Raw genomic sequence first — 13359 nt, 5'->3', positions numbered from 1 at the left:
AGGGACCAGCCTCACACAAGTTGCTCTGGGCAGCTGTGACCTAGAAGGGGCTGAGAGCTTGCACATTCCTCTTTGAGACCCTTTCTTTCTCACCCTGGCCGCCTTCTCTCAGAGGTGCCCTCGAGATCAAGCCTTCCTCAGAGGTGGTTATGTGCTTAGTGTCAGGGAGATTTTCTGATTGCAAAGACAACGGGAAGCCAACGAAACTAAGGGAGGGTATGGAATAATAAAAGCACATAGCAAATTCCGACACACTGAATCCCACAGTACCAAAAATGGAGCAACAACCCGTCATTTTGCAGGAAGGAATTGATACCCAGAGAGGGTGTGTGACCTGCCTGGAGCCACACAGCAAGTTAGGGACAGGGCTAAGTTTGGGACACAGACTTCCGGACTTGGGGTCCAATGTATATCCTCTTTACCGTCAGAGGACGTGTTTATGGTCAGCGAACTGGAAAGCAGTTTTTGCTGTACTTCATGTTCAGCGTGGAGGATTGGAAACAGAATGAGGCTGCCCAGTCAGCTTTACCTCTTGTCAGGCCCTACCTACTGCACACTCTGGGCAAGATGCCTCTGGTTAGGATGGTGCCGTCCCCAAAGCAGCCCGGAAAGGCCTGGCATTGAGGATGGACGCCATTCAAATGTATTCATCCATTCACTTATTCATGCACCCCCAGACACTTACTGAGCACCTGTTATGTGTTATGTACAAGGGTGGCTGCTGGACAATTCGTATTTGTCTGATCTCTCTTCTTGAGCAAGAAGGAGGACCTGAAATTCTTCCCAGGCTGGGCTGCTCAGAGCAGGGTGTAGCGTGGAATTGTGGGGCTGGCCCTCAGCTGTGGCAACAGGTTTAGGAAATGTGGAATCTATGTTCCACTTGAGGGTGACCAGAAAGCCGGAGGGGCCATAGAGATCCGAATCAAGGAAGCACCTTGGCTGGAGCTGAGAGCCGGCCGCAGGGCTCAGAGGTAGGGTTGGGGCGGGGCGGATGACACAGGAAGATGCCCAGAGGTACCCAGAGGAGTCCTGCAGGAGAGCAAATAGATGGGAGGTAACAGCTAAGGGCGCCAAGTGGGCTTTGATAATACTTATCAGCCCTAACGAGTGAGTAGAGTACTTAAACATGGATTAGGAACACAGTGATGGTTATTTTTACTGTTCTCCTTAAAGAGAATGAGGGTGGAAAGGAGCAAAACCAAGGGATACTATAGACCAGTGCTTCCCAACCCCCTTCCCCCTTTTTTATTTTACTAAAAAACACATTAACTTTAAATTTACCATCTTAACCATTTTTAAGCACACAGTTCAGTAGCTTTAAGTACATTTACATAGCTGGGCAAGAGACCCTAGAACTCTTTCATTTTGCAACACTGAAACTCTACACTAGCTAAACACTAAATCCCCAGCCCTTGGTAATCACTTTTCTATGTTCTGTTTCTATGATTTTTGACTATTTTAGATACCTCATGTGAATAGAATCTTACAGTATTTGTCCTTTTTCCCAGCCCTTTAAAAAAATCTGTGTCCTGGCACCGTTCACAGGCGTGACAGCATCCCATTGGTAACATCTCCAATTATACACACACACACACACACACACACACACACACACACACACACACAAACACACACCACGGGGGAGAGCAAAAGGGAGGGAGAGGTGGCAGCAAATGCTCACACAGCCAAGTCTTGGGTAGGGATACACGCACAGTTGGAAAAAGCCCTCTAGAAATTCTGATACTCCCCAAGAGTATGCCCCCCTTGTTGAGACTCACTGTTGTGGACAGGAAAAGAGTTCTCCAAAGCATCGGAGGCAGAGCAGGAGTCAGTCACAACGTTTATTGAGCACTCATGGTGTGCAGAGTACTGGGCAAAGCACTGGAAGGAAATACAGTGGAGATTCAACAGCTACTGTCGCTCGCCTCATGATTACATTTTAAGTGAATGGAGAAGATACACACACGAACATGTATAAACTAATATCTAGACACATGCATTTCTTATTCACCACTGCAAGCTATCTTGAGAGTTTACCGAAGTAACTAAGGCATGAGAAGCCATTGGGACACATGGGCTAAGTAAAAATCAAAGATACATTTCAGTGCTCAGGTTCAAACTTACCACTCTGGTGATGAGCGGAAGCTACCAGAAGACACTAGAAAATACCAGAAACTTGGTGAATCTATTTTCTTAACTCTATTGGTCATTTTATTTCAAATTTAAGAATTCAGTTTACCATGAAATAAAGGCAATTGACTCAACAAAGTATTAGAATAGCTTTATGTTAAAAGCATTTCTTTTTAAAGTAAAATCAGCCTATTGATAGTACCATTTCCAAAGGTCAGGCACCGATTCTGAAAGTTAATAGCATTTTTCTTCTTTTTAAAAAAAGCTTCCATTATGTGAAAGACTTTCCAATAAATTTAGTGAACAGAGGCATTTTATTTCTCTATATTATATTTGGGAAAACTTGTTTATATTCTTACATGCTTTTAAAGTAGGGTTGCCAGATAAAATATAAGATATATTTTAGTGCATGGGACATACTCATACTAAAAAAAATTATTAATTGTTTATTTGAAATTAAAATTTAACCGGACATCCTGTATTTTAGTTGCTAAATCTGGCAACCCTATTTTTAGGTTAACATACCTTTGGAATTTCCAAAGGTTTCCAATAAGGTGTGGGGAGCAAAGAGGCTAATTTAGCTTCAGTTATATGCTAACACTGTCAGAGAGGAAGGTTTATTCTTCTGGCAGGAAAATGGTAGGTTTTGTAGGATTTACTCAAATATTGGAGACGTCTTCATTTCTTACACCTTTGATCATTACTATTTTAGCAGTGCACGTTTTAGTCAGTTGAATTTTTACCTTGAAATTTTTGACAGAGATGACTGGTTAGAATTTTTAAAATAAGATTGTAGTCTGAGGAATAGAAAAACTAACATCTGGCTTGAAAAGTCCCCTATAACATATGTTCACATCCTCAATAATTTCTTCTCTGTTAACACTTTATACCCCCAACCCGCAAAAAAAACAACAAATGTCAACACTCACATCTTGTTACATTATACAACGTCCCTTCCCCTATTCCTAATCACTTCCTGCCACTCTCTGCCCCTCCCCTTTCCATATTGATTTTTTTTTTTTATAATTGAAAACACTAGCCCTTGTGCACCACAAAGAGTGTCTGTCAGGCATGGATCAATGGGTGGTCATGGACCCAAGAAAACAGGAAAATGAAAAGCTCACCTCTCAGATGCTTGGAGGCATGAAAACTATGAAAGAAAGTGGTGGGGAGGGAGGGAGGAGGGCTGGTAGACTGGATTGATACATTCTGTTCTAGAAATGCACTTCCTTGTATCTAAATGTACAGTTCATGTCTTATTTTAAGTTGAGATTCTACATTGGAGGAGAGAGATTTCAACACCAATTTTGCAAAGAAAAGAAGTTCATGAAACTCCAACCGTTGTAGAGGAATGTAGAATGATAACACTTTCTGAATTCCAACCTCCATCCACTATTCTTTTTTTAAACACCCTGAAGAGTATATATATATGTAAAGAATGTACTTCTCTGTTCATATTCCACATACACATAAAATTACTATGAACATTAACAAACACATAGATTGTACTTAAAGGCATATACAGCCTTTGACTTTCAAAAGCTACTTGTTAATTGAGTCCAAGTATGCCAGTTTTTATTCTGGGCCTGACTCCACCTGTTTCCAGCTTGGCCAGGTGCACATAGGTTACAGCTCTCCTTTGTACCTTGAGGTCTTTCCAGAAAAGAGGACGAGTATGAGAAATTAAGTTGAGGCAAAGAAGGCATGGGGTTTCATATCACCATATAAAGGTGGAGTTAAGCAATATATATTATTAAAGTAGAAAAATATTTCTATGCCCCCTCTGGCATTTAACATTCCTTATGCTAAGACAGCATTCCATCCAGCTACTTGCCACATACTCTTTTCTTTTCAGAAATATAAGTTCCAAATTCCATCGTTTAGACAACTTTCCAGATGCTGTTCTGATGACGACATAAACTTACGTCTCTGAATGCCCCTGACCGACCTCAAGGAGCACAAGTCAGGCTGTTCTTTTACTACAGAAAACGGCCGGAAGAGGGTTTGCTTTGGGTTCCCATTCGTGGTCATGATGAGGTGGGTGGCTACAGAATGTACGTGAAAGAGTGATGGACTCCCCAGGGGCAAAGTAGCCCCCCAAATTTTGCATCAGCAGAAGCAGTAGTGCACAGAAGGGTGTCCCTATGGGGAGTGAGAGCCCACTCTAAAGCCCCACTTCTAAAGCTCAGTAGGGTCCGCGTCCCAGTTTGAACACGTGCTTGGCAATTACATGTGCAGGAGGAGTCCCGTTGGACTCCTGTTACTGGCCTGCTGAGGTTTTTCTAATGGTGACTGGTATGGAAACTGCCTGCCTGGAGCTGCCTGGAAACCCAGTCCCGGCCCCGCCCTAGTAGTGTTCCCCTGGCACCCAGACGAAGGATGCCAAGCAGACAAGGAATAGTTCCCACTGGGGATGGCGCCTTCCTGCTCCTTCACTTCCCGCTTCCTCTTCCTCCTGCTTTCTTCTTTTTCTCCTTCTGTGCTGCCTCCCTCGGTCCCCGCTCCATCCTTTGGTGCTGGCGGCCAGGGCACAGCTCACGGGGGCGGGGCAGAGGCGCTGGCGTGGCTGTACGAGCGCCTGGACAGAGAGGCCCGGGTGGTCCTGCTCTCCACCTCCTCCCCCGCCTCCCCTCTCGCTCCTGGGGGACCAGGGTTGGGGCAGCAGGGGAACGTGGCCATGAAGCCGAGGCGGAACCGCTGGTTCATGAAGCAGTAGATGATGGGGTTGACGCAGGAGGAGGTGTAGGAGAGCAAGAGGATGAAGGAGATGGGGGTCCCGGAGAGGCGGCGCTCTGCAGAGGCGGTGTCAAAGGCCCGCCAGGCGTTGGCGCTGAAGATGGGCATCCAGCAGACGAAGAAGAGAACCACGATGACCATGAGCATGCGGATCACCCGCTTCTTGGCCATCAGGTTGGCCACGGGGCTGCTGCTCCTGATGCGGCTGAGCCTGCCGCCGCCGCTGCTGGACAACTGCTGCAGCTCCAGCTTCCCTGGGTGCTTGGACCTCTGCAGGTAACACCCATCGCTGGCCTCGTATCTGCCGCTGCTGCCGGGGCTCGGCTTCCTTTCTGGATGGGCAAGGGACAACACTTATTTTTCGGGATGGGTCATGCCAGACGGAAGGCGTGGAACCCCTGCCCCCTGCATCAAGGGGCTAAACCACACTTGAACTGTATATTGGGCAGGCGACCTCGGGCCTGCCTTGACGTGGGTAGGTATTGTTTACACTAGTCCTTTCCTTCAAATGAAAAGCTACTTAAAACTACTAAAATAATGTATAGTATCTGATGTACATAATTTATAATAGTAAAATAATATTTTACATATGTAGATTATAGGGCTAAAGAACTGTTCAAGAATGAATAGGCACACTCTTCTTCCAGCTCCTCAGGGGGCAGTTTCCTGCTTGCTTGGGAAAGCTCCAGACTGCTTTTACTGTGAGGACTCTGCATAATGAGCAAAAACCAAAGAAGGCCTTGAAGTTGTATAAGTGGTAAAGAGCTGAGTAAAGGGGGGGAGTGAGAACGGTGTGGGGGCGGGGCGGCGAGTGATACCAACAAAGGTGTCGGGTAAGTTTCTCTGGCGAGTGGACTATAATGAAAGGGGGGACGGGAGGCTCTGTGGCAGCTGCAACAGGAGTGAAGGGGAGGAGAGAGGATGGCGCCTGGAATTACAATTTGCTTTGGTTGCGGAAGGCGGTCCATTTGTATGCAACAGCACAGAGAGCCTGGGACCCATGGGCCCTCAGCTTGTAATTGGGCGATGTGTGTATTATGTCATCTTATTCCACTCAGCACCCTTTTGAGAGGAATAATTTCTTCATTTTACAGATGAGGAATAGAGACACTGGGTCTCATGACTGTGCCTTAGGACACAGAGTCTCCTAAGAAGACTTTTGAAAACCTCTAATATACCCTATACACACTCTGGGTATATCCATTTAAGTTACAGAAAATAAGCGTTTGTAATCTTTTGGCATAAACATACAGCTAAGAGATAGTTACCTCTAGCAGACTTCTTCTGGCTAGCATCAAATTTTATTCCCTGGTAAAGTTCCAGAGAGATTAATCCATATGCCACCATCATCACAATTCCAGGAATAAGAAAGAGGATGAGTAACAGGAAGGTGTGCCTAATAAAATAAAAAGCAATCCAATAACCAGCATCTCTAGCATTTCAAACTCAGATGGGATGGAATAAGCAGGGTTCATCTCCATTTTAATGAGTCTGAGGAAACACATTAATTACTAGTATTTAATATCTTTGGAAATTCCCCATCTGGAGAGTCTGTCATTAGAAGTTGTTTTCTTCTTTTCTTTCAGATAAAGTCTCTTATGAAGGACTAGTTAAATGGAAAAGTTTGGTGTAAGTCTGCCTGAAACAAGTCTACATTTAAAACAAATGAGAGCTTAAAAAAGAAAAAACAAACAAGCCAATGAGAGTAGGTGAATACCTCAATAAAACGGTTTCTGAAATAATAATAATAAGAATTTACATTCATTGATGACTTATTCAATTTCAATATAGTATATATATATATTACTATATCTAATTCCCATAATAACTTTTGAGGTAGGTACTATTAACATAATACCCATTTTACAAATGAGGAAACAGACTTAGAGACAATAAACAATTTGTCCAAAGTTACACAGCTCGTGGCAAAGGTGAGATCTGAAGCCGAGCAATACAATTCTAGAACTCAGGCTCTTAAACATCACAATATACCATTTGTTGACTTTATAGCAACAGAATCGTCTAATGCATAGGTAGCAATGATGGAAAACCTCCTTGGTTTTGCAAAATAAGCATTCTGGCTGTTCTGACCCGCTGGCACAGTGGCAAGCTCGTTCTAGTGCCTGGTGGGCCAGAGCTATGCTTTCTCTAAATATGTTTGATTTCTGAAGAATTGCAGCCTCCTTCTTTATGAGTCTGGCCCCTAAATCACTTTTGCAGTCTGGCATGTGTAAGATTACGCGATTAGGCCATAAAATTGTCAGAGGCTCACGGTGGCTGAGCCATTTCTTATTTCAATTGGACATGTTTTGATAAGAGTTCTTTTCAAATCTTGGAAAAGTCCCTCATTTGCAACATAACTCTTTTTGTGTGTACGCGTTACTTGGTTGAAATGAAAAAAAGGAAGGCAAAGAAAGCAGAGATTATCTCAGTTTTGAGCTATGTTTTTTTTAAATCCTTGTCTGAAGTTTCCAACATCTGTGTTATTTAGGGTTGGTTTCTATTGCCAGTTTTTTTCTATGTACAGCTCATATTTTCCCATTTATTCCCATGTCTAATACTTTTTTAAAAAATTTTATTTATTTATTTTTGGCTGTGTTGGGTCTTCTTTTCTGTGCGAGGGCTTTCTCTAGTTGCGGCAAGAGGAGGCCACTCTTCATCGCGGTGCGTGGGCCTCTCACTACGGGGGCCTCTCTTGTTGCGGAGCACAGGCTCCAGACGCGCAGGCTCAGTAGTCATGGCTCACGGGCCCAGTTGCTCCGCAGCATGTGGGATCTTCCCAGACCAGGGCTCGAACCTGTGTCCCCTGCACTGGCAGGCAGACTCTCAACCACTGCACCACCAGGGAAGCCCTTGAGCCATTTTTAAATGTCTAGCTCCCTGCTTCTAAAACATGCTGGGAACTGGTAAACATAATGTCCTGCATTTGTGTAGCCTTTTTAAAGATATTTACTGACATTTTCATAAACATGCTCTCATTTGAATCTCACATCCATCTAACGAGGTAGATAAAAAAAATCTTTATTCTTAAATCTTTGTGTAGATAAAGAACTTGAATGTCAGGGAGGTTATATGAACTTGTCCAATATCACCCACTAGTAAGCAAAGAAACAGGTACTAGAACCTTGCCTTTTTATTTCCAGTACAGTGTCCCGTGCAAATACCACAGCTGCAGCTCTAAGAAAAACCACGTGGGATTTGGAACTCATCCTCGGCTCTACCTCCAGTTCTTGGAAAATCAGAGCTCTTCCAGAAGCACACTGCATAGTGGTTAAGACCAGATGCTCTCTTATCTCTTCTAGGTTTGGGAACTTGAGTGACTTGCTTAACCTCTCCATGTCTCAGTTTCCTCTGTAAAATGGGGACAATAATAGTACCCACCCTATAGGGTTTTGAGAGGATTAGTTGAATTTATATATATATATATATAGCACTTAAAACACAGCACTCTAAGTGTTTGCTGTCACTGTTACTCTAGAAAGAGGTTCGAGTGAAACTTCTCGATAAGTCTCCAGGAGACTGATCCCCCCAGACACTGGACAATACATTCCAGTTTTTATTAAACCTGCAAAATTATATCGAGTTGTATTAAACAAATAAACCCATGCAGCCTTACCAGGACTGCTGCATGACATCATTTGGCAGTAGAAAGCGGCACATGTTCGCGGTCTGATTGTTATTTTTGGTAAAAGGCACCAAGTTGCTATAAATCGGGTACGGAGTCATGATGGTAAAGGAGAGGCACCAGGTAGCGGCAATCACCTTCAAAGCGTGGGATTTTGTCTGCCAGACGCGGGACTGTAAGGGTTTGCAAATTGCACCATATCTCTCCAGCGATATGGCTACCAGATTAAAGGTGGAGACACTCACAGAGGTGCCTGGAAAAGGAACAAAGAAGCTGGTTATGCAGGCTCTGAAATCCAAAGTTTATTTGCACAATGAGCTTAAGCATACCTGATCTGCGCAGGTTTGATAGATAGCAGAGGAAAACGCTCAGAGGGTAAGAATATTGTGTATGTATATCTAAAAAAAAATGACTTATTCCCAGCTTTGTTCCCAAAACGATTTGAGGCAGGTAAAGAAATGTGTTTGCAAATACATCTTATTGCCAATTTTTAGATACGTTTATTGAACTTTGATTACAACCAACTCCTTCCTAGGCTGAAGGCGCTCATTAATTAATAACCAAGTGGATGAAATATGTTCCTGTCCCACAGAAGAGGTTCTGAGTGACCTGTAGAATAGCTTTAGTTTTGAGTGTGATCTGCATAGTTAAGCTGACCTTTTAACCCAATATTCTCAAGGACTGTGACCCTGAAAATTCAGTGGGGTCTGAGCTGGGAGCATTAAAACTCTTCCTGAAAATTTCTAGTACAGACTTTTTTTTAAAGATTTTTTTGATGTGGATCATTTTTAAAGTCTTTATTGAATTTGTTACACTATTGCTTCTGTTTCATGTTTTGGTTTTTTGGCCACAAGGTATGTGGGATCTTAGCTCCCTGACCAGGGATCAAACCCACACCCCCTGCATTGGAAGGGGAAGTCTTAACCACTGGACCACCAGGGAAGTCCCCAAACTGTTTTTAAGAGTGAAACATTCTAAGTTTCCAAATGGAGTGTTGAAAAATTACCTAGTGAAAAAGGAAGAAGGGGAAACTCTCCATATTATAACTAGCGTTTTTCTCTGGGTGGAAGGACTAGGGCCTTTTTTCTTATTCTCTTTGCTTTCTGTATTTTGTAAAAGAAACAAGCATCATCAGTGAGAAAGACGTCAAAACACCTCATTCAAAAGGATATACTTACGTATAGTCAAAAAAGCTTAATTTTCCTTATTTTTTGTATTTTGTGTGTGTACATACTTATTATAATCTCATATCCCCTTAAAATTCCCTTCATCCATAAATTCAACTGATTCTTCTCTTATCTCTTACCATGATGGAGGAGTTCTTAGCCTGGGGCCTTTTGTGAAACTATGTATAAAAATATTCTTTTTCTAGGGAGAATATCCATAGTATTCCTGAGAGACTTGAAGGAATCTACAACCCTGAAACCATTCTATAAGAACTTACGTTCTGAGACAGGATTTGCTGTGTTTTATAGGACTTTACTCTAAGGAGTTGATGACATCTGAATTAGAGGGTACAGCCCCAAAGTCCTCAGAGTCAAGTCTGTACAATGGGTCCACTGTACTTATAAACCCACCAGCAGGCAAGCACTCTTTTTTTTTGGCTCTGTATTAGGAGCTTAATGAGTGTTCACTATAAGAAACAGTATTGAGGAGAACATAAAATTAAGGGAAGAATTGAAATCACTGGAATCAGAAATCCAACAAAACCATTAGGGTATTGCAAACACTTTCAGAATTATCTTGCTTTTCATTTTCTAGAACAGTCTGTCCTAGAAATTTTCAGGAAGAGTTTTAAGGCTCCTAGCTCAGACTGCAGCCATTTTAAAACATTTTTGGTTGAGGTGACACTTACATCACATAAACTCTATCATTTTAAAGTGAACAGCTCTGTGGCGTTTAGCACATTCACAGTGTTGTGCAACTACACAAGCACTCTCTTTAAATCTCCTTCCACAAACCCTGGTTAAGATTATTCAATATTATCATAAGATATATACAGACAGGTCTTGAAAGCCTAAAGCACTATGAGATGTTGGTTATTATTATTGCGTCATTGTTTAACAATGATCCTTTTCATTTGTGAGTCGAGGACTGGACCCAGATTGACACTTCCTTGGCTATTTGTCCATGTCGCGCAGATCAGTTATTCGTCAGCATTTTGTCACTGCTGGATCCTGCTTCCTCAACTGGGAGAAATAAAGGCTTTTAAAGCTTTCCGGTCATTGAAGGCTACCCTAGCCCAACTCAGCTCTGCGTATTTGGCCCAGCTTAGGTCAGAACAAACAACAACTCCTTCCTCATTCCCCGCCTCTCCTCCTCCTCTCCCAGCTAATTCTCACAATGGGCAAGGGACAAAGCATTTTGGCAGACAGAGGGGACAAAGAGACATGTTTTGTTTCCGCCTTAGAAGAGCCACAACAGTTGGCAAAGCGAGGTCATGTACTCACCACTGTTGTGGCTACCGATCTGGGTTCAAGTCAGCTCTGTAGCTTACCACCTGTGTGTCCTTGGGCACATTATTAACCTCTCTGTGCCTCTGTTCCCTCCTCAGTGAAACAGGGAAGGATAACTGTATATTCTTTATAGGGTGGTTGGGAGATAAAATATGATCATGGAAGTAAAAATTCAAAGCAATTAGGAGAATATCGGGTGCTCAAAAAATGCATTCAAAAATATTAGCTCTTGTGACTTTTATTATCATCACCATCATTTTGATTGGCAAAGGCAGACAGCTGCATATCTCAGCCAACCAGTGTCAGCTTAGTGACCCACAGGCTCTAGGAGCAAATTCAATTCCTCGTCTAGTGGCAGAGGTCTCTCTCTCTCTCTCTCTCTCTCTCTCTCTCTCTCTGTGCCTGAGATGGTCCCAGACCCTGGGAAAACAGTCTGGGAAGTGAATCCTGAGAAGGGAATCTAGACCTCTGATGAAACTCGTTTTCAAATAGTCCCTGTTCCTTAGGAAAGCCAGAGCAACGGCAGAAAGAGCCCTCTTCCAGCACCCTGGCCACCCCAAAACCATGCCTTGGGTTGGGTAGAGCTCAGAATACAATCAACGACCTCCAAGAAGGAACATAACAGCTTGCATCTGTCTTACTTTCTAACAGAAGCAAGCAAAACCAACCTCTTCTGTGGCTTCTTACCAACTTATTCCACTTTGAGAAACTGACCCTTAAAACTGGGGACTGACTTCTGGGGAGTTATGAGGACTGACCCCCCCATAAAGCCAGCTCCTCTGTCCTTACACCTAGCCCCACACAGACAGATGTTTTGTTTTGGCTGTTAAGGGTTGGGGAAGGTCTGGGGCTGAGCAGGGTCTGGGGCGAGCTCCAGAAATAGGCACCAGCAGCAACTCACCCATGAAGTAGGTGGTGGTCTTGCAGACAGCGCTCCCAAAGATGAAATCCTTGAGCAGGTTGGGGATGAGGTTGAACGGCATGCAGAAGAGGCAGAGCATGAGGTCACTGACAGCCAGGGAGAGCAGGAAGATGTTGGTGACCGTTCTCATCCTCTTGTTCCGAATCAGCACCGTGATGACCAGCGTGTTTCCCAGCACACTGAGCAGGAATATCAAGGAGTACAAGAGAATCTGCACGGCTGGCTGCCACTCTGAGAGGAGGAACGCGGACGAGGGATGGAGGTTATGAGAGCAGAATGTTAAAACCTAGCACGCGCAGCAAGCAATTATTTCCTGCCGATTTTTTTTTTCAGGGGCGGACATCATTGAACCCAGCTCTCCCTGTACTTAACAATATTTTGCAGAAACAAAGTGAGGAGAGCACAGAGTGATTCAGTTGCTTCTAAAAGGTTGGTCTGTTAAAGGATCACTCACTCAGGGAACCACTTTTTCTTAAGAACAAAGCTTCCCTAGTGAATAGTGATTGCTTTCTTTCCTAGCTGCTAAGCATTATTTCACTATAATCACTTCTTCACACTGATTTCCCCCAAGAAAAGGCGACAGCTAGATTGTGACAGCACCTTTTCTGTGATGCTTGTAAAGTTCAAGCTTTTACACTTGTCCTCGCTTCTGGCTCCACTTCAGGTCCTCCTCCCACTGCTTTTGTGCCCCCGAGTCCTGTACATTAATCCCAACTCTCCCCTGGGGAACAAGAAGAACGTTGGACTCAATTCTGCTCTTTGATCTCTTATCCAAACTTCTGAACAGATGACTTTACCCAGCCTTGTCTCACGAGGACTCTGTTATATTTTTTGCAGTCAGCCTTGCCTTTGCTGATTTCTTCCCCCAACGTAATAGTTTTCTGAATTAAAGTATCAGCCTCTGACACCTACCTTTGGAAGCATGGGGCTGATCCAAGCAGAAAAGCGTCTCGTTTTCGATCCCCAGTTTGCAGGGAGGCGTCGTGTTGCTTCCATTCAAGAGAAGGCTGTCCACATCCATCCTTGCTTTGCTGCTTTTCACCAAGCGCTGGTGAGCTGATGAACTGCTCACTCTTGGCTCATTCCTCTAATGACCGACTGGAGAGTTTCCCAAATGGAACCTGCCGTGGAGGGGCAAGGGGGTTGGGGGAGTGATTGCCAGGTGTGGGCTTCTGAAGCCATTCTTAAAGGTGACTGGAGTTCCACACACTCAGGCCAGCTGGGCAAGCATGTGCACTCCTGTCTTGGAAAGAGCAGCTGGTGCAAGGCAAGCCTGCTCCACCTTCCAGGCCCACCCCATTCCTGGGCCAGCCATGGGGCCCTGAGCACAGACAGCCTGATTGTAGCTTAACCCTTCCTGGAGTGTCGCTGCTTTTCCACACACATGCCCACAGGTGTGGACACACACACACATGGACACATTACCTCTCTTCTCTGTATAGGAACCTGTCACCGTCCCAGACATAGGCAGAATAAAGCCCAAACTGGCC

At 44.0% G+C, this 13359-nt stretch overlaps 1 protein-coding gene across 1 annotated transcript; it reads right to left on the bottom strand.

The window, feature by feature from the left end:
- Positions 1 to 4412: 4412 nt before the first annotated feature.
- Positions 4413 to 13089, bottom strand: CCKAR (cholecystokinin A receptor). The gene is made up of 5 exons (XM_029235689.1): positions 12782 to 13089; positions 11849 to 12100; positions 8483 to 8744; positions 6135 to 6262; positions 4413 to 5198 (listed from the first exon to the last, which is right to left on the bottom strand). Exons 1-5 carry the CDS (start codon positions 12888 to 12890, stop codon positions 4666 to 4668), a joined length of 1284 nt encoding a protein of 427 aa, XP_029091522.1. The 5' UTR covers positions 12891 to 13089; the 3' UTR covers positions 4413 to 4665.
- Positions 13090 to 13359: the final 270 nt, after the last annotated feature.

The sequence above is a fragment of the Monodon monoceros genome, unplaced genomic scaffold, assembly GCF_005190385.1.
Source record: "Monodon monoceros isolate NGI ecotype Baffin Bay Population unplaced genomic scaffold, NGI_Narwhal_1 Super_Scaffold_20, whole genome shotgun sequence".
Classification (NCBI taxonomy): Eukaryota; Metazoa; Chordata; class Mammalia; order Artiodactyla; family Monodontidae; genus Monodon; species Monodon monoceros.
This window is presented reverse-complemented; position numbering and strand designations above follow the sequence as displayed.

What these genes read in the sequence shown, in the direction of transcription:
- CCKAR (XM_029235689.1), bottom strand. Translation starts at nt 12,890, where the DNA reads ATGGATGTGGACAGCCTTCTCTTGAATGGAAGCAACACGACGCCTCCC. An exon ending in TCAGCCCCATGCTTCCAAAG is followed by an intron (nt 12,101 to 12,781) that starts GTAGGTGTCAGA and finishes TCCTCCTCTCAG; the next exon opens with AGTGGCAGCCAGCCGTGCAG. An exon ending in GACCACCACCTACTTCATGG is followed by an intron (nt 8,745 to 11,848) that starts GTGAGTTGCTGC and finishes TTCCTTTTCCAG; the next exon opens with GCACCTCTGTGAGTGTCTCC.